Source organism: Lonchura striata, chromosome 20 (assembly GCF_050655825.1).
Source record: "Lonchura striata isolate lonStrDom1 chromosome 20, ASM5065582v1, whole genome shotgun sequence".
Taxonomy (NCBI): domain Eukaryota; kingdom Metazoa; phylum Chordata; class Aves; order Passeriformes; family Estrildidae; genus Lonchura; species Lonchura striata.
Genome location: NC_140722.1, coordinates 13,465,100 through 13,486,527, shown reverse-complemented (window position 1 = coordinate 13,486,527; position 21,428 = coordinate 13,465,100). Strand labels below are relative to the sequence as shown.

At 48.8% G+C, this 21,428-nt stretch overlaps 1 protein-coding gene across 2 annotated transcripts; it reads left to right on the top strand.

Annotated features, from left to right (window-relative positions):
• The first annotated feature begins 124 nt into the window (after positions 1–124).
• Positions 125–20,605, top strand: CASS4 (Cas scaffold protein family member 4). 2 transcript variants are annotated; one of them, XM_085558290.1, is made up of 6 exons: positions 125–459; positions 10,553–10,954; positions 14,113–14,217; positions 15,203–15,349; positions 15,834–17,174; positions 18,598–20,605. In XM_085558290.1, exons 1-6 carry the CDS (start codon positions 415–417, stop codon positions 19,009–19,011), a joined length of 2,454 nt encoding a protein of 817 aa, XP_085414416.1. In that variant the 5' UTR covers positions 125–414; the 3' UTR covers positions 19,012–20,605. The 2 variants fall into 2 exon arrangements, with proteins under 2 accessions (XP_085414416.1, XP_085414417.1); XM_085558291.1 differs by lacking the exon at positions 125–459 and adding an exon at positions 4,004–4,150.
• Positions 20,606–21,428: the final 823 nt, after the last annotated feature.

Below are 21,428 nucleotides of genomic sequence, written 5' to 3'. Positions count from 1 at the left end.
CTGCAGTGCTGGCACTGGGGCAGGGCTCTCTTATCGAGCCTCGGCAGCTCCTCGCTGTGCCCCAGCCCTGCTCTCACTGCTGCAAAAGAGGAAACAGGAGCACGGGCAGAGGGCTCCGCTTCCCACTGCTCAACTGCGACAACTTGGTGCAGGAAGACCAAGGAAAATCCCACTTGACGCTTCATTTTCTCACTGGAGTGGCCAAAAGGGCTTTTTTTGGGGGGGTTTATTCTGCCCTCCTTTTGTGTCCTGTTGTCTCAGATGGTATCTTACACCAGGATGTCTCCAGGTTGCAAGGGCTGCTAGGGGCAGAGCTGTCAGATGGACTTGGCTGAGGGGAGTTCCCCACGCGCGGCGCCTGGGCAGGGCTGAAGCGTCCCCATCCCACCGTGGCTCTGCTGCTCCAAGTGCAGGATGACAACAATGGATGCAAGCCCAAGGAGCAACACAGCTGCAAAGGTAGGGCTGAATTTGGGGTAGGGAAGGGTTCGGTGGTTGAATTCAGTGGGATTCTTGGTGATGTTGGAAGTAGCAGTGATGAGACCCATCCGGGTCTTGTCCTTCATGGCTGGAGTGTGTCCAGGGCAGGGGATGGAGCTGGGAAGGGGATGGAGAATCCCTGAGGGAGCTGGGAAGGGAATGGAGAATCCCTGAGGGAGCTGGGAAGGGAATGGAGAATTCCTGAGGGAGCTGGGAAGGGAATGGAGAATTCCTGAGGGAGCTGGGAAGGGAATGGAGAATCCCTGAGGGAGCCGGGAAGGGAATGGAGAATCCCTGAGGGAGCTGAGGAGGCTCAGCCTGGAGCAAAGGAGCTCAGGGGGACCTTGTGGCTCTGCACAGCTCCTGCCAGGAGGGGACAGCCGGGGGGATTTGGGATCATCCCAGGGAACAGGGACAGGAGCAGAGGGAATGGCTCAGGCTGGGCTAGGGGAGCTCAGGGTGGGACCAGCAGGAATTTCCCCATGGAAAGGGGGTCAGGAATTGGAGCTGCCCAGGGAGGTTTGGATCCCCATCCCTGGGGGTGCCCAAGGAGGTGCCACTCAGAGCTCTGGGCTGGGGACAAGGTGGGCATCAGGCACAGCTTGGACTTGGTGGTCTCAGAGGTCTCTGCCAACCTCAGTGCTCCTGTGGTTCTGGGAAGTTTGGGTTCCTCACCTCGGGGGGACAGAAGGCTCCTGTGCCTGATGTCCCCCTGTGCTTCTCATGATGACAACACCAGTGACTGGGAGGGATAGCAAGGATCCTGGATAAAGCAGAGTGAAAACAACAACAACAAAAAATACCTGGAAGTAAGCACGTTTGTGAAATTATAAATATAGAATTCAGGGTTCCACCTTACTGCTGTGCTGCAGTGACATTAGAGACACAGATCCTTTCTTTGCCAGAGACTTTCAGTGACAGCCCTGGTGCCCTCTTGCATGACATGATTTCTTTATGTTACATGCAAACCAGAAAACATTTTGAAACACTCTGTGTTCCTATTTTGAAAGACTGGACCCAGTGTATAAGGTTTGTTACATTTATTTCTGTATCCACATTCAATCGAGATTAATTTTCTATAGGTTAGAGGCCCTGCTGCAGCTGTGAGGGTTGGAGAATGCTGAAATCTTGATTCAAAGTCAATGCCTTGCTGTCCTGCTCTCTGCAAGCCTAATAAGTGTACTGGAATTAGGGTTTTCATCGTGGATTATGATCTCAGTGTTTACTGTACATAAACTGCCTCCTGGAAATTTCATAGAAAATGTAGTGGGAAGGAAAAGCTCAGTGAGTCATTTTTTTACACTCCAAATTTTCCATCAATGCTTGTAAAGATTAGGGGGCTACTTTTCACATTGAGTCATAGTAACTGAGGCAGGACATTTGTCATCTCTATACTGAAGAATTTCCTATTTCTACATATATTTCCAGTTCTCTTGAGCGGATTGTCAATAAATCAATGTAATGGTAGCAAACAGATTACCTGTTCTGCTGTGAGCATTTTAGACATGTCAGAGCCCACCCAATCCACTTCAGCTGAGTAATAAAACCCAAAATTATTTCTGCAACATCACTTATGAATTGTCCATAAGTCCCCTACCACCTTGGCAGTACAGTTTATGATGATACTTGAATGATATAAAAATACAAAGGGGTTTTTTTTCTGCTCTCTGAACTCCTCGAAGCACCAACCCTCAGCAGCATTGCTGTGGCAGGAAATGCTCTGCAATTATCCCTGTGCCCAACTATTGCACCTGCACGGGGAAAACCCCTCTGAAAACCATCTCAGGCTGAGCTCAGCCAGGTTGATGCTTGTTTATTGATGTTTTTGTTGATGTTTTTTGTTGATGTTTGTTTGTTGAAAACCATTTCAGGCTGAGCTCAGCCAGGTTGATGCTTGTTTATTGATGTTTTTGTTGATGTTTTTTGTTGATGTTTGTTGAAAACCATTTCAAGCTGAGCCCAGCCAAGTTGATGTTTGTTTGTTGTTGCGTATCCAGGGGTGCCACAGGAAGCCTTGCAGCCCTTGCTGCAATTTCAAACCCCTCCACGACAGCTTCGGCTGAGCTGAAACACAGATGAAAAATTAAACTCACAATTCTAATTCTAAAGATTTGCAGGGAATAGGTATGTTTATTTACAGTGCTGTGGACGCATGTCGGGGCTCTTTGCCCTTTAATGGACATGGGTACCTCTGAGAACTCTTGATCTTTTTTTATTACCCTTACTAATTTCTATATGCATAGAATTTCATAATAGGTTAATGCATATTTATTTTGCTGATATTAGGAAAAAATCCTTCCTTGTGAGGGTGGGCAGCCCTGGCACAGGTGCCCAGAGCAGCTGGGGCTGTTCTGGATCCCTGGCAGTGCCCAGGGCCAGGCTGGAACACCCTGGGACAGTGGGAGGTGTCCCTGCCATGGCAGGGATTCCCTCGGGGCTCATTCATGGGAACATTTAATTGTATTTGAAAGTAGTTCTGTGGCCACAAGCTGTGGGTTTGTAGCTGAGGTTACTCCAAATGCTGGAGCACCTGAAAAACTCCGGGGTAGCAAATGAATGGCTCCTGATCACCTGCATGAAGTGTCTGAAGGGGTCAAACTACTGCTCCTGATACTTAAAAAATAAAAAAGGAAGGAGAGAAAAACCACAAAGGCATTGAAATGGGCTCCTCTGTGCCAGAAATTCTTTCTCCTCTGGACAGCAGCTGGTTTGCTCCCAGCCCAGAGGTGTAGATTTTGTTGATGAAGCTTTTCAATTCAGCATTTTCTATTCAAGAGATTAAAGTATTTTCTAACTACAGGATTGTGGCTTTGGGAGCCAGAGTCTAATTTAATCTTGAAGCTACTGTGGAAAGAGGAAGGAAGAGGCTTTTACCAGAGAAAAACCAGCGTGTACAAAGGCAAAACCAGTAAAAATTTGCCAACAAAAAGATATCCTGAGTCCAAAGTGGCAAAACCTGTGCATCAGCATGACCTGGACTCAGCTGTTGCCAAGCAAATAACAGCCGTTAATAACTTAAAATAACATTATACCTTAATAATATTCAAGGATTTTTTAAATAATCCAAGAAACAAAACCCTTCAGCTGCAGTTCACGTTTAACTTTCCTCCTTGCGTTTTCTGCCTCTGCAGGGTGAGGTTGTTTTGCAGGGGATTTAAAACCACAAAGGGGATCTGTTCAGTTTTCCAGAGACAGATTAAAAATGTAGCAAACCTCACACCACTTTGAAGTTGAAAAGAAATTTTTAAAAACAACAACAACCAAAACAAACAAACAAATCCTCACACACAACAAACCAGGAGTAAAAAATGCTGCTGCAAAAATGCTTCCAAATCCAATCCCTTTCATGGTGCAGCCCTGCTGCCCTGGGTTTTCTGTTCAGAGCAGGGCAGGCATTCCCTGCAGGGGACTCTGTGTGTGCTGCACATCACCAGCTGCAGCCCCGTGGCTCCCTGGAGAGAATTCTGCCACGTAATGAGCTCCCCCCGTTCCCAGAGCTGCTTTCCTGGGGCTCCCAGCGAGCAGGAGGTGGCAGGGGCTGAGCTTTCCCTCTGCAGGCTTCCAGCCAGAGCCTCCAGAGCTGCCTGAGCCACTGACAGGGCTGGGGACATCCTCCTCCTCCTCCTCCTCCCCAGGTGATGGACTAACAGGGAAACACAGCAAAATGAAGGTCAGTGTAAGTCCTGGGTTCTTTTCTTTTTGATTTAATGACTTTCCTGATTTCATTTGTAGTAGGTAGAGGGTAAAAAATCTGCATCTGGCAGGGTCTCTTTGCAATGTGTGTGTGTTCAGCTGATTTGCACATCACTAAGAGAGCACGCGGTCTTAATTTAAAAAATATAATCCAAATTAACCCTTTCTCAAGAACAGCAGTGTGGCTGAGGAGGGTGAGGGTTCGTTCTGTGTGCATTGAGTAACAACAAGTTTATTAAAAATGATCATGAGTGACTCAGACTGGTCACTTCCACATTCTCTTGGAAAAAAAAACGAGGTTAAGAGTTGAGCGGTGTATTACCTCAAAAGAGATGATGCTTTTGCATTGATTCCTAGAAAATGGGTCATGGAAATGTCTGGAGAAGTGAGGTCAGTGTGGGGTGAGGAAAATGCCGAGCGATTTCAGTCTGAGCCTGGGAAAGCCTTTGCACTGGAGGGCACGGACTGGCCACATCCTGCAGAGCTGCCTGCATCACAAGGGCTCAGAGGAGGACAGCAGTGCTCATTTTTAGGAAACGCTCTTTTCTCCTGGATTGGGGGGGATTGAGTGATGGATCAAACCCATTTTGCAGCCGTTTGTCCCCATTTCTGCGCCAGCCCCGGGCTGGGCTTTGTGCTGAGCAGGGTTTGGGCTGTGCCAAGGGACAGATCAGGGCAGGGCTGTGCTGTCACCGCGTGTCCTGGGCTGATGGCAGGCACGGAGCAGAGCCCAGCTGCTGCCTGGGCACTCGCAGCAGGGATGAGCCCAGCTGGAAACCCACAGAAACACCACGACTGCAGTGCTGCTCACTCAGAAACCATCCATCCCTCGTTTATTCAATGCGTTTCGTTCATTTGCTCCCAAGCACCGCCTGTGCGGAGGGCAGCGTGAGGACAAGGTTTTGGGGGATGAGCAGGGCAGCCACAGAGCCCCAGCAAGCTGCAGCTGGGGGAGTCGTGCTGCTGCTGATTCTTGGTGGATCAGAAACCCCCAGCCTGGCCTCAGCCTCGCCACTGCTGCCACGGAATTCCTGAAAATTTCCATTTTTCAATGAAAAATGTGCCATTTGCTCCCCCAGAGCTTCCCTGGGGATGTTTTCCCTCATTCACAGAGGGTGAGGATCCTGCTCTGAGGAGTGCCCAGCTTGTACTCACCAGGACTTCCTCGAGCTGTAAAGCCACATTTAGAAATAAATGTAGTCAGGTGTAATTAAACCACAAAAAGTTTTTAAAAAGTAAAAAAAAAACCCTAAAGTGATTGGGTGCATGTGGGAAAAAGAAAGGTTTGAGGACCCAAAGCCCAGGAATGCTCCCACAGGGAGTGTTGGGAGCAGCAGGAAGTGGCAGTTGATTTTCCCTTGAACTTGGGCATGAGAGCACTCCCCTAAAAATGCTCCGAGTGGGGTGAAATCCTGGCTGCACTTCCCCTTCTGGTGATTTTAACAGAGCTAAGATTTGACTGGCTTCATCTGTGGAGAAAAGAGAGTTTGGGGAAAATTAACAGAACTCCAGTTTGTAATTCCCACCTCTGCAGCACTGCCCGGTGTGAAGCTGCAGGATTTGTAAGCCTGATTTTTTTTTAAGTGTATTTTTTCCCTGTATTTCCTCAGATTTAGAATTCAAAACCTGCTGATCAGCACCTGCTTCCATCCCCACAAAATCAATTAAAGCAATAAAAGCATGTCCTGATGTTCATTCCTCCTTGAAGCTCACACAAAACTTCTGTATGAGCTGAACATTTCTTTTCCAAAATAGGCAAACAGCACAAAAAAAATGCAGAAGGTCCTTCTGCAGGTCACAGGAAATGCTGCACACGCAGGTGGAGAATGATCTGAGCTTTTAAGGTAAATTCTCTTTTCCTGTGGATGTTGGTGTGAACTCTCCACAATTAGCTGAGCAAAATGTAAGTGACTCGCCTGGTCTGGGGTTTAAAGGGGAATTCTCAGGGAAGCCTGTTCCCAGCTAATGGATGATGGAGAATGTTTATTTCTGCAGCTTTGTTGGGAGATTAACTGGGAGCTGCTCTGTAAACATGTCAGAGGTGTCTCTGATGTATGAGCAGAAATGTTTAGCAAACACAACCCTGTATCTCTTCCCCCTCAAATATTTTAAGTCCCACTTTCCTGCAGTAAAAGAGCTCACTCATATATCGATGTGCAACGTGAGAATTATTTCTCTCAATCCACAAAAACTCCCAGGATTAAATGCTCTCTTTACTTACATGATCTCAATAGGGGTTTTTAAGAAGCAAATTGAAGATAATAAATGCAAAATTACTTTTTTATCTGAAATGCTGTGAAATAGTGCAGTGCTCATGAAATAATACAGGGCAGCAAATTGAGATTTTTCAAATACAAACTGAGTGGGGCAGGGACATTATTTTGTGAGGCTTGTGGGCAAGATGCTCAAATTATCACGAGCTGTACACCACTGTGTGCACTTGGATTTTTCTAGCAATGTTTGTATCTATTTTATAATGATATTTTTTTTCTGTTGCATTATCCTAGATACTGAAGATAAGACTTGAGACAGGAGAGGCATCAGGAGATTTTTAGTAACAGTGGGATGTTTCTTCCTTAGCATAAATATCTATTGTGTGCACAGAGCACAGATGTCACTCTGAGGGTATAAAATTTTACGTTATAGAACTGGGCATTGATCAGCTTTACTGCCCCTAATTACAATTACTCCATTAATAAACATGAGGTAGCAGCTTTCATTCCTATGACTCCCAAGGGCTGCCAAGGCTTTGTAGAGGGACCAAGGCTGGATTAGGATCTGCAAACAACAAAGATGTGAGAGGTCCAGTTTGGGAGGGGAATTACTCTCTCCACATCTGAGCCACACTCCAATAAAGGTGATGCACTTCCAGCTAGATGAGAACTGTTGGGGTGAAGCTGTTCCAGAGACCTGCACTGCCAATCCCTCCAGTGTGTGCCCCACCTGCTTTGCCCTCGGCCGTGGGCTCTGGGGGTCCCAGTGCCTCGGGAGGAGATGCAGGGAACACCTTTTTCCTCTTTTCCAGGTCTGTGCCCTTGTTTAAACCCACTCGGTGAGAGCAGAGCCCCAGCACTGCCTCTCAAGGTGCTTTTTGTGGGGCTTTCAGGATGCTCTTTGTCTCAGGAGAGGTTTTACAAGGCTGCTGATGGGGATGAGGCAGCAAGCAAAGAAGGAAAATCACTTGGGCTCCCTGTGATGCTTTAGTGCTTCTTCCACGTTGGTTATTTAAGAACACAACACAGAAAACCCCAGAGAGCCGTGGCTGGGGAGCACACAGGATAGGCAGGGACCAGCATCTCCCAGCAGAGCATCCTGAGGGCCCGGGGTGCTGGGATGCAGAGCTCGTTTAGGGTCACTGCAGGGCCGGGATGCTGCTCCAGGAGGGGAAGGCGCTGCCACGGCGATGCCTCACACACGTCCGGGGAGCTGGGGGAGCAGGCAGGGCTGGGCTCTGGCACGCAGCTATTGCAAAGGCAGGTGAAGAAATGCTGGTGTCTGGCTGCACTTCAAAAGGATGAATGGTTTCTTTATTATAACTTTGCTATAATTCATTAATACACTATTTAGAGGAGATACTAAAACTACAAACCCACTTTTTCTAACTCCCAACTCATGACCCTCTCTGACAGCCCAGCCCCAGGTGGGTTGGATTGGCCACCAGCTCAAACAATCCTCACCAGAATCCAACCCAGCACTCACCCCAGGTAAACAATTCTCCAGACACATTCCACATGGGAAAAACAAGCAGAAATAGAAATTGTTTTCTCTTTCTTCTCTCTGTGCTCCTCTATGAAAAAATCCTGAGAGAGAGAAGAATGTGCCTGCCACAGGCAGCCCCAGCCTGCCCTGCAGATTACCCCGTGCATGGCCCTGCAGGCAGAGGGGCAGCCAGCACGCCCCTCCTGCAGCCTCTGCTGTGGTGCTCAAGTACTCTGAACCTTGCTGAAAGACTCGGCACTTTGCTGAAATAAATACCAAAATACCGACAGGGGATGCCAAAGATGTGCTCTCCAACTCCACAGTATTGAGGGTTTGTCCTGAAACTTGGAATTTAATTAAGCCCTGCCTTAGCTGGAAAACCTTTAGGGTTTGTTTTTTTGGTTTTTTGGTCGTTGTTTTTTTGTTTCTTTTTTCCTTTTTAATATTTTCTTTTTAAGAGCTTCACTGACCCTGCTTGTGCAAGGTCTGTCAGTTCAGCCATGTTCTACAGGCTGGAGTTTAGGGCTTGTCTCCATCACTTCTCTGGTCAAAGTCTTCATTTTTCCTTTCCAGCTCTCTAGGTGGGATAGGAGAGGATCCATGAACAGATCTCCATTAATTAATCTCCTGCTTGGCTTGATTTGGGATGGTTCTAGAGGTTTCTGGGTTTGTGTTGATTACAGATGTGAGCCCATACACCCCAGAAATGCAAAATCTGAGCCACTGGGTTCTGCCTCAGGCTGGCCTCTGGCTGGGGCTGCTGGCCCTGGGATATTTGCACACCTTCACTGGCCAAACCCAAGGAATGTGTGCTGTGCCTCGAGCAGGGACCCCTCTGATGGAAAGGTTTGTGTCTCTGGTTATAAAATTAGGTTTAGCAGCATCTTGAGTGTGCTGTTTCCACAGGAAAAGGGAAATGTCAATATTTTGATGCCTTTTAAAACCACAGTGTGAACCAAAGGTTCCTCTGAGCTGTGTGGGTGCAAGAAGGAAGGGCAGCCCAGCCTTGCTGTGTGTGCCCCAGCCAGGCTCAGATCCTGAGCCCAGCCTTCCTGGCCCTTCACCCATTTCCTGCGTGTGCCTGGATAAGGTTTTCACGTTGGAAAAGGGGGAGAGTTTTCCTCTGCCCACCCTCCTCAGGGCTGAAGAAGACGGTCTGTCCTTCAGAAGTGTGTCTGTGCAGCACTCAGCCCAAGGACCCAGCAGCGCTGATGAATCACAAGAAAAGTTGGCTGTTCTCCTTTTTTTTCTCTTTTTTTTGAAGTGTAGAGCCCAGGGTGGGGATTCCTGGGGGCCTGGCTCCAACATTTGGCATTGTCTCAGTCAAAAATGGACTCCCATGTTCGAGGCAAAAGCCAGGCTGGACCAGGAGGCCAAGGGGGCTGCAGGGCAGCCCTGGCAGCTGCCCCTGTCCCACAAAAAGCCATTGTTCACAGAACGCCTGCAGCCAGCAGCGGCCCTCAGCTGAGCTGACAAATTCGAGTTCTGTGCTGCAGCTTCAGGCCAGCTGCTGCCTCGCAGCAAATGCTCTGGACAGAAACGCAAGGCGTCACGTTTCCTATTTGGGTGCTATCTCTCTGGACATTACTTGCACTTGCTGATAAGAAATGCGTGCTGAGGCACAGCCAGTGTCCCGCTGGCTGCGGAGCAGTGCCGTTGTGAAGCTGAAAGCAAAATCTCTCTTGCACTGTGTACAAGTACACAGTGACGGTGTGACAGTGTGACAGTGACAGTGTGACAGTGACAGTGTGACAGTGGGACAGTGACAGTGTGACAGTGTGACAGTTTGACAACATGACAGTGTGACAGTGTGACAGCGTGACAATGTGACAACGTGACAGCGTGACAGCGTGACAACATGACAGTGTGACAGTGTGACAGTGTGACAGTGACAGAGTGACAGTGTGACAGTGTAACATTGTAACAGTGTGACTGTGTGACAGTGACAGTGTGACAGCATGACAGTTTGACAACATGACAGTGTGACAGTGTGACAGCGTGACAATGTGACAACGTGACAGCGTGACAGCGTGACAACATGACAGTGTGACAGTGTGACAGTGTGACAGTGACAGAGTGACAGTGTGACAGTGTAACATTGTAACAGTGTGACTGTGTGACAGTGACAGTGTGACAGCATGACAATGTGACAGTGTGACAGTGACAGAGTGACAGTGTGACAGTGTGACAGTGTGACAGTGTGACAGTGTGACAGTGACAGTGTGACAGCATGACAATGCGACAGTGTGACAGTGTGACAGCATGACAACGCTGACAATGTGACAGTGTGACAGTGTGACAGCGTGACAACGTGACAGTGTGACAGTTTGACAATGTGACAGTGTGACAGCGTGACAGCGTGACAATGTGACAACGTGACAACGTGACAGCGTGACAACATGACAGTGTGACAGTGTGACAGTGACAGAGTGACAGTGTGACAGTGTGACAGTGTGACAGTGTGACAGTGACAGTGTGACAGCATGACAATGCGACAGTGTGACAGTGTGACAGCATGACAACGCTGACAACGTGACAGTGTGACAGTTTGACAATGTGACAATGTGACAATGTGACAGCGTGACAGCGTGACAATGTGACAGTGTGACAGTGTGACAGTTTGACAACACGGCAGTGTGACAGTGACAGTGTGACAACGCGGGTGTCTCCGTGTCCCCAGCACAGCCTGGCCAAGGCGCTCTACGACAACAAGGCCGAGTGCTCGGACGAGCTGGCGTTCCGCCGAGGGGACATCGTGACGGTGCTGGAGCAGCACGTGCCGGGCAGCGAGGGCTGGTGGCGGTGCTCCCTGCACGGCCACCACGGCCTGGCCCCCGCCAACCGCCTGCAGCTCCTGCCGCCCTCCGCCCAGCCGCCAGCCGCACACGGCATCTACCAGGTGCCCTCCGTGCCCTCCGTGCCCTCCGTGCCCTCCGTGCCCAAGGCCACGGCGCTGTCCAACACCTACGAGAAGATGGAGGGCTGGGTCCAGCCCCAGGCGCTCCCTGCCCAGGCCGTGTACCAGGTGCCGGCCCTGGCGGCGCAGCTGCTCAGCGAGAGGACCAAGCGCTCCACGCACCAGGTGAGCACTGAAAAAAACAGATGTTATTGTTAAAATAATGGCTGGGAGTAGGGGAATGAGGAAGCCTGAGATTTTTTTTCAGTGGGGTTTGTAGCAGAAGAATGATGGTGTTTAGGAAAGTCGCATCAATTTATAGCATAGTGTGAGAAATGCTGTTCCGGGCTACAGATGAGAGTGTCTATATTGTGTACTCTATATTCTCTATATTCGGTATTCCCTCGCCTTTCTGACAGTTTAAAACAGCTGTAAAACAGCACAAGAAGTAAAGACTATACCATTTGTTTGGGAGAATCTATAAATTATTTACAAAGTTAAAATAACAAGACACAGAACTTTCTCCAGCAGCCATGCAGGGCTGGAGCACATGCAGAAAAATGGAAGCCTTTTCATCCATCTGCACAGGAACATGATTAATAATTTTCTAAAAATCACCCTTTGGTGTGTGATTGCTGGGTTTGGTCTGGTTTTTGCTGTCTCCAGCAGCTCAGCAAGCTCAGCATGCTGCTGCCTCTCTCTTGTGCTGTCACTAGGCTTGCACCAAGCAGCAGCCCCTGCTAGACATGCAGAAGGACACAAAGTTTTGCTGTGTACCCCCAACCAGTTTCTCTCCCAGCCCGTTTTTGCTGCTGCTGAGACGTTGACCAAGGTTTACAGAAGGAGAGCTGCCACCAGTTCCCCGAGTTATAGAGAAGAACAAACTGGTTTTCCAGGGTTTCATTACAGCTCCCTGGCCTGGCTCTTCTTCCTCCCAGTTCCTTGTGTTTGACATCAAACATACATGGAACATGCAATTTGATTACATCTCACCGGTTTTTAGCATCAAAACCTTGTGCTTTCTTCAGGAAAAAAATGAGTGGGGAATGTTTCATAATGAAAGGGAAATAGAGCAGGTGGGGATGCAGTTCAAGCGCGAGGTTTTGTTCAGCTCCATGAGCTCTCCAGCCCTGGGTGGCTCTTTATTCTGTGTATGGAAATCACATTTGAAAGTCTAATTTTAAAATGAAAAGGAAGAATATTCAGCTATATAGTGTTTTAGGCTGATTTAATGATAGTTTGATTTATGGGGCTCATTCAGCCTCCTTTCCTCCTGCTGTGTGGAAGGCCTGTCATGGAAACCTCCTTGCTGCTTCCTGCTGGGTGGCAGGTGGGTGCTGGAAAACAACAAACTCGGGGCATCCCTGGTGACCAAAACCCCATTTTCAGCTCTGCAGCTGCAGTGCACAACCATAACTCAAAGCGAGTGCAGCTACAAGAGACTCTTCTGCACTTGCTGTCATTGATTTCTCCACATTCCTGGCCCTAAAGGAGCCATTTGCAAACTGAATCAGAGGCTGGCATCAATTTTCCATGTTGTGCCAGCAAATCAGGTGGAAAATGTCATCTATTCATCATGTGGATGGATGGTCTGGCAGAAGAGCTCCTTGGCTCTCCCCGTCTCATTTCATAAATTTATCCACCCAAGCAGTGCCTAGTCTAAGAATGAAACAGAATGAAGAATGAAAATGTCCCAGCCTCTGATGATTACCCAGAAGTTGAGAGTGGGGCTGCCTGTGGCACAGTGTCCCAGCTGTCCCCACACCAGCTGCACCCTGGTGGTGACAAGCTGTCCCCAAGGCAGGGGAGCTCAGGGAGCACAGAACCATCCAGACCATCCCACAGAGATCCTGTGGCACAGCTGGCAAAGCTCCTGCCATACTCAGCTGTCCTCTGAGCAGCTGGGAAAAGCCACGGCGAGTCCTTGAGGGAGCTGACTGAAAGCAGTGGAACAATAAATCCCTCACAGCCTGGGTGTTTTCCCCCCACAGAGAAACCTCCTTGCTTCTGCCCTCACACCCAGGGCACCTTCTGGTTGTGTTGCCACTGGTAGGACTTTAAAACCTACCAAGATGTGATATCCAGAGAGTTTTCTTTCTGCTGGACTCTCAGATTTGTCCATCTGGAAGCAGACCTGGGCTGAGGATGGCTTTTATCTTTTACCCTTTCGCTGGGGGAAGCTGTAAAGGAAGATGCTCCTATTCAGGCACCAGGAATCCCCATCCCTGGAGGAGTTCCAGGCCACACTGGAGGGGGTTTCGTGGAAGGTGTCCCTGCCCTTTGCAGGGGGTGGATGAGATTGTCTTTTAGATGCCTCCCAAACCATTTTGTGATTCTGTGATTCTCTATCACAGCACTAAGGAGAATTTTCTTCACTCCTCACTCCCTGTTTCCAGATGAGAGCTGAACCAGGCAGAGAGAAGCTGCACTCTTCTTCCTCTACCATATTTCTCCTACGTTTAGCTGCTGCAGGACTTGCATGATGGAAATCATTCCCTCCAGTTTAAAACCAGTTTAAAATTTACTGTGATACCTCACCCCAGCAGTGTTTCTGGAGGTCAGTGGTTTGCAATGGCCCATTTATAAATTAGCTGAGGGCAGCCAGGCTAAAGGCAGGCTGGATGAAGAAAATTCCATGTTTTGGTGGTTGATTCTAAAAAAGAAAAGTCCTAACCCAGCATTCATATTTTGTGACATTAATTGTCCCACAGATCTGGTTATGGCTGCTCATATTATGTTTTAATCAAACAGGAGAACCTGACTGCAAAGATATAACTCCCATATTGGACTTCCCTTTTATAGCGCTGGACAGGACATCAAGGTTTAATACTTCCAAATAAGCCAGTCTTTGAGAACTACAGAATAATGCTCAGCCTGCAATTTTCTGCTGCTCTGACACTAAACTGGCTTGACCCAATGGCTGTGGGCTTGGAGAAGTTGAAATTTCCCCACTTCCTTTTTTAAGTGGTTCTACTTTTGGGCAGTTTAAAGGTTTAAGTGATAACTGCAGCTGGATTTTCTCCAAATCTTTTCTGTCCTGTGGTTAGTAAGGCAGATTGTCTTTGTGCCAGAGTTCAGATCTTATCTAAAATGTACCAGAAATGCCAGCAAAGAAGAATTATTTGTGAATAAACATGCTGTTGCTCATAAGGTCAGTTCCTGTCTCCCATTTTCAGTGAAGAGCTGAAGGTTTTTATCATTTAAGAGCTATTATTATGACAGTGGATTTTTCAGCTAAATGACTTTTCAAAGCTTCCTGCCGATGCGGGTTGTTGTTGTTGTTGTTATTATTATTATTATTATTATTATTATTATTATTATTATTATTATTTCTCCCCTCCAAGCACCTGTTCACCCTCCCCAGAGCCTGCCGGGCCTCAGCCCCAAACATCAGGGCTGAGGTGTACGATGTCCCCTCCTCGCAGCACCGCGGGTCCCTGCTCCCACAGGTGAGTGCTGCCCCTCCCTCCCTGCAGCTGCCACCCTGAAGCACCTCTGAGCTGATCTGCAGCTCAGTTCTGCTGTCACCCCGCTTGCTTTTTGTAAAATTGGGAAGAAAATCATCTGGTTTTAGCTCAAATCCTCAGTTCTCCAGAGTTTATGAGAGATTTGAAGCAACGTGTCTTAAATCTGGTGTGCTTCTCATAAGCGCTTCCATCTTTTCTTCTGTGGGAAATGAGGGGCAGAGAGGGTGACACTACTGATGTCTTACTGAATTCTCTGTATCAGTGCAACCTCTCTGCCTCAGAATCCATGGGGAAATGCCTTACTGACAGAAAAAATAGAAGTGTTTATTAGAAATGCACCAGATTTCAGACTCATTGCTCTAAATTTCTAAGAAACTCAGGAGAACTGAGGCTTTGAGCTAAAAATAGATGATTTTCTTCCCAATTTTACAAAAAGCAAGCAGGGTGACAGTAGAATTGACCTGTCACCCTCTCTGCCTCGGAATCCGTGAGGAAATGTGTGGTGTCATTTGGTGGGGGTGACTTGGGGATGTTCAGAGAAGAGTCACAAGCGCATGTCCAGCAAGAAATTAAATCACCCCCACCACCCTGCTCCTGGGAAAAACACACCCTGGGTCTGGTCACATCACCGTGACGTGTCCTGTTGCACAATCCTGTCCTTGGTGCTGTCCCACTGGCCTGGGGTCTGTGAATGCCACATGTCCTCCACCTCTGAGGATGGGACAGGCAGCAGCCCCAGCCCCGTCCTGTCACCTCCCACACCAAGGTGTGGGTGGCACTGGAGCACCCCAGGGACCTCCCCATCCCCTGCTGCTCCCTGGCACTGCAGCCTTGAGCCCAAGCCATTATTATCCACAGATTTCCTGGGTGATCCCTGCTCAGACCCAAACATGCTCAGGTGCCACTCAAGGCCCCAGTGGGCTCTAAAAAGGATCAAAAGAAATAATTTATTTTTCCCTTTGAGCAGAGTGGTGCCACTCCCCCCAGCACACGGAAGGGCTCCGTGCTGGGCAGATCCACTGAGAGCTTCCAGGCAGAGCAGAAGCAGCTTTACAACATCCCATCCAAGCCAGAAAAAGGAGGAGCTGGCAGCCAGGACTCACCAGCAGGCAATGTAAGTAAGGCTTGGTGGGCACAGAATAATTTGTCACTCCTGACATGCCTGGCTTGGAGCAGGGACAGGTTTCCCATCTCTTCCCCATTGTTTCTTACACAACAAACAGTCCTGAATGCCCCTTTCCCAGCTTAGACTCCAGCTGCACACACACATATCTGTATCAAGCAAAATTTAAATTCACTGAAGATGCTTGAGCAGAGTCAGCGGAGTCTGTTGGTGATTTATTGCATGTGAGTGGGAAAAAAATCAAGTGCCTGCAGATTTCACTGCTGGAGGATCTAATCACCTTTGCTCCAAATATTTTACCTTTTATACAAGCAGCTTGTGCATGTTAGAAAATAAAAAACACAGACAGCCTTTCCGTGGTGCCGTTCCATCAACATCGGTGGGGTTGGACACATTTGTGTGCTCTGAGAATTCAGTTCTGTTCTTCACTCTCATTTAAAAAGGTGGTTTATGAACCCTCTGTGCTCTGTTGCAGTTATATGATGTCCCTCCTAAAAGAGAAGGCGACGACTCAGAAAATAAATCTCAGAAGAAATGCTGGGGCCATTACAACACTTTGCCAAACCCTCGGAAGTCCGAATGGATTTACGATATTCCAGTATCCCCTGAAAACTCCGGGTTCAAACCCAAGCCTGCTGGCCAGTCTGTGGAGAAGCAGGTGCTGTATGACATTCCTCCAGCCAGGTACAAGGTCCAAGGCCCAACCAGCGAAGCCAAGGCTGGAAATCCACAGCTGTACGACATTCCACCGCCCCAGCGGAAATTACCGCTTCCAGAAATTCCCCTTTACGACGTTCCACCCTCACGGGACGTGCTCCTCCCGCCACAGAACGGCAGCTCTGAGCTGCCCCCGAGGCTCCTGGCTGCCAAGGCTGAGAATCAGATCTCTGAGGAGAATGTTTATGATATTCCCAAAGGTTTGCCCAGTGCTGGGCACTCCAAGATGGAAAAGAACAGCGATGGCTCCAGAGACCAAGCACACGGTGCTTCTCCACAGCTCTCTATGGATGCCAAGTCAGAAAATGAGAGTTTGTGTGTCTCCAGTGTGGACAGCAGAAGCAGCACTCTCTCCTCATCCTCCAGCTCTTCTGCTGAGTCGTCTTCAACGCTGTCACCATCACCAGAGCTTGTCCAAGAAATCAAACTGGAGCTGGAAGCAGCCATTGAGGCCCTGACTCGGCTGCAGCACGGCGTGTCCAGCTCCGTCGCCAGCTTAATGATCTTTGTGAGCAGCAAGTGGAGACTGCAGGAGCACCTGGAGAAAAGCCTGGAGGAGATCCACAGAGCAGTGGACCACATAAAGGTGTCACTGGGAGAGTTCCTGGCCTTTGCTCAAGCCCTGAAGGGAAACGCCTCCAACCTCACGGATAACAACCTGCAGGCCAGAATTAAAAAACAGCTGGAAATCCTCATGAACTCCTACAAAATATTGACAGAAACCAGGGAAGCTCTCAACAGCTGCAGCTGGTCCCTGGAGGCTTTGGTGCTCAGGAAGCCCCAGAACAACCCTGACGACCTGGATCGCTTCGTTATGGTGGCCAGGACAATTCCAGATGATATCAAGAGGTTTGTGTCCATCATCATCGCCAACGGGAAGCTGCTTTTCAGGAAGAACGAGAAGGAGCAAGAAAAGAAGCAAACAAAAGTGAACCTGGAATGCAAAATGGCAAAACAAATCCCAGTGCCGAGAAGAGTAGATATTGAGAAATCCAGAGAAATCCAGAGAAATGCGCCTGAGAAATCCAGCCAAAGCCGGGTCCCTGTGGAGAAAGCAGAAGAAAATTGCACTGAGGATTGTGATTATGTCCAGTTACAGGTCAGTGACACCGGGGTTTATTCTCTGTACTCCTCACCCTTTGCAGATGTTAGGCTGTTTTACCTTTGCAGTGCCACATGCAGTTTGCACTACATCCCACTTTCCAGGCTTTATGCAAATCCAGGATTTTGTGACAGTGCTGGATGGCACATGTACAATGAGCAGTAATTTAAATCAACAGAGAAAAGAAAACATTTTTATCATTCTTGTCTTAAATTCATTTGGGAAGCAGGATTTCTTTGGGAGCTGGCAATTTCTTACTTCTCTTTTCCCTCACAATTCTCTTCCTGCCACTACATTGTGTTTGGCATAACAAGAGATGTTCCTTCCTTCTTGAAGTGTCATGGAAATTGTGTTTGCACAGAAATTAAGCTCTGTTAATTATCACATTTATTTGTTGGAATAATTCTTGATGATTTTAAGAATCTCTTTAGAATCACTAGAATATCTACTAAGAATATTCCCCTTAGTTTTCCAAAGAAATGCTTGTCCATAAAATTTAGGGAATGTCACATTGAAATGTTTTGTTGATGTTGGTTTCAGTCTCAGATCTTGCAGGATCACATACCACATTTTTAGGAGGAAAAAACCTACAGCTCCTTCTAATAAATCCCCCATTTCTATTTGTAACATGAAGGCTACAGAACAAGTAGCTGTTTCTTTTATGAAATAAAAGTAAACCACATTTATATTTAAATACTTTATGTAGTTGTTTCAACTCTGCTTTAATTTTAATTTGTAACAGGCACAGAAAGTCATTTCAGGTAAAGAAGTAACAAACAAGAGTCAAACCCAAAGGTACTTCTGACTTTGAAAATATTTAAGAGGGTTTTTAGTCCCCGATTTCTGTGCTTGCTAAAACTCAGAGTAATTTGCATTCAGACACATATCTCTATGCATAGAGACCTATTTGCTTCTCAGAGATCATTTTCCCAGAACTGTTGCTGAAAACCTGTGACGAACACTTATTTCCCTCAATCAAACAACTCCAGTTTAAAGTCATAAAGTTTATTTTATTGCCTTTCAGCATCATTTGAGATAAGTCTGTTTCAGTATTTCAAAGTGTCAGTGTCTTGCACTGGCACAAAACTGACTCTTGTATTGTGCATTTTAATCATTCATAACCCTGATTAAGTCCATTAAAGATCAGTGTTTTGTGTTATTTGAAAGCTTCAAGGCCAGACTGTGTAAAGGATTGATGTTCAGCTGCAGCACTTTGTGTGCTATCCAATATTAAAACTGTATTTAGGGGGAAAGAAGCAACGAGGAGAACTTCCAACGCTTTCTGGAAAGAGAAATTACTGTAAAGGCTCCAAGGCGTGGCGATTTGGAGACCACAAAAATTCAGGGTAGAGCAACCAAAGAAACAACCGGGGCGAGTGACACCAGGCTGAATCTATTTTTATTTTAACCCTTTCTCCAGGTTTTGCCACGTGCAAAAAAGACTGAAAATCCCAGCAGGCAGCAGCCTGCCAGGAAATTCCCCCTGCCAGAGCACTGCAGGCTGTGCTTCGCCGCCCTGCACAAGGCCATCGGCGTGTTCACCGCCAGCCTCAGCAGCCAGCAGCCCCCCGAAATCTTCATCTCCCACAGCAAGCTCATCATCATGGTGGGGCAGAGGCTGGTGGATTCCCTGTGCCAGGAGAGCCAGGACAGGGAGGCTCGGAGCGACGTCCTGCAGAGCAGCAGCCGCTTCTGCAGCCTCCTCAAGAACCTGGCGCTGGCCACCAAGAGCGCGGCGCTCCGGTTCCCCGACGCCGAGGCCAGCCGGGAGCTGCGGGAGCAGGCCGAGCAGCTGGCCCAGTACACCCAGCAGTTCCGGGCCACGATGGACTGAGGGACGGCACTCTGCTGCTCCTGGGGCACGCCCAGACATCCCACGGGAATTCCCTGGGTGCTGGTGTGGGTGAAGATCCCCCCACGCCCAGACATCCCATGGGAATTCCCTGGGTGTTGGTGTGGGTGAAGATCCCCCCACGCCCAGACATCCCACGGGAATTCCCTGGGTGCTGGTGCGGGTGAAGATCCCCCCACGCCCAGACATCCCATGGGAATTCCCTGGGTGTTGGTGTGGGTGAAGATCCCCCCACGCCCAGACATCCCACGGGAATTCCCTGGGTGCTGGTGCGGGTGAAGATCCCCCCACGCCCAGACATCCCATGGGAATTCCCTGGGTGTTGGTGTGGGTAAAGATCCCCCACACCCAGAGCTCCCAGCAGGAATTCTCTGGGTGCTGGTGCGGGTGAAGATCCTCCATGCCCAGACATCCCACGGGAATTCCCTGGGTGCTCATGCAGGTGAAGATCCCCACTCAGAATTCCCACCGGGAATTCCCTGGGTGTTGGTGAGGGTGAAGATCCTCCACTCCCAGAGCTCCCACCGGGAATTCTCTGGGTGCCAGTGCAGGTGAAGTTCCCCACTCAGAATTCCCACTGGGAATTCCCTGGGTGCTCGTGTGGGTGAAGATCCCACTCAGAATTCCCACCGGGAATTCCCTGGGTGCTGGTTCAGTTGAAGATCCCGACAGTCAGCATCCCCAGCAGGAATTCCATGGATGCCCGTGTAGATGAAATTCCCACACCCAGAACTCTCACCAGGAATTCCCTGGGTGCACTGGCAGCAGGTGAAGATCCCCCCACTCAGAATTCCCATCAGGAATTCCCTGGGTGCCGTTGCAGGTGAAGATCCCACTCAGAATTCCCAGCAGAAATTCCCTGGGTGCCAGTGCAGGTGAAGACCCCCACATTCAGCATCCCCAGCAGGAATTCCATGGGTGCCCGTGTAGATGAAGATTTCCACGCCCAGAACTCCCACTAGGAATTCCTTGGGTGCCAGTGTGGGTGAAGATCCCCACTAAGAATTCCCTTCAGAAATTCCCTGGCTGCCCAAGTAGGTGAAGTTCCCCCCACTCAGAATTCCCAGCAAGAATTCCCTGGGTGCCCCTGAAGGTGAAAATCCCCCCATTCAGAATTCCCAGAATTTCCTGTGCAGGTGAAGTTTCCCCCACTCTCAATTCCCAGCAGGAATTCCCTGGGTGCACTGGTAGCAGTGAGGATCCCCATTCAGAATTCCCATGAGGAATACCCTGGGTGCTGGTTCAGGTAAAGTTCCCCCCACTCAGAATTCCCAGCAGGAATTCCCTGGGCGCACTGGTAGCAGGGAAAGATCCCCAGAGCAGCTGATGCAGAAGAATTAAATCTCCACTTTCTTCTCCACTGTCCACATCCTGCCTGGAAATGTCATCATCACAGTGGCCGGGTGGGAATGTTTGCTGTGTATGGGAGCAAAAGTTGTTGATTTTAGGACTGGTTTCTTATTTTTTATTCTCTATGTATGTCTGATAAATGTATTTTCCTTTTTGTTTTTTCTATTCCTGTAAGGTCTCTCTTTAAATGTAGCCGCACAATGTTCTGTAACTTATGATATCCCAATATTGGTTGTTTTCTGAGGACTTTATTCAACATTTGTAATTACAGGGGTTGTTTTGGGTCTTTTTAAACAGCTGCAAAGCTAATTTTTGGTTTTAACAAATGCAGCACGGCACAAAATCTGGTCAATAGGAAACGTACCAGGCTGGTACCTGAGCACAGAGGAAAACTTTGAGAGAAGTCCTGACTGCTGATAAACCCACAGGGAGCACATTATCCTCTATCACAGACTGGAGCTCTCAGAGCATTTCTCCAGCTGGGGAAAAAATAAATTATTTCAGCGCAGAGGCTTTAGACAAGCCCTTCCCAGAGCTGCAAAGGTGATGTTGTTGTTCCCTGCTGGAACCCCAGGGCTCCATCCCAGCCTCAGAGCCCCGCCCGCGGAGCTTTTCCACTTTATCCCCCAGTTCTCTGCACGTGAACATTTCCGGGTGTGACAATTAGCTACACCCGCGCTAATTGCGGCTCTGCTGATTGATTTATTTCACGGCTTTATTTCACCCTTGCTGGGTGTCCCCCTCATAAGGGACAGGAGCAGCCACGGGGACCGCTCCCCCTCAGCATCCTCTGGCCGAGCTCTCCTTGTCCCCCCGTGTTCCCGGGGTGATTTATCGCCGACACGGGGCACGATTATCGCCACATGGCACGATTATCGCCACATGGCACGGTTATCGCCACATGGCACGATTATCGCCACATGGCACTGCGAGCATCGCTCGCATCCCGCCGGGAATTGCCGCGGATTAAACCCCGCCTGCACCGCCCCTGACAGCGCTGAGGGCGGGGCGCGCCTCCCCAGCGCCCCCGCCAACCCCAGCCGCCTCGG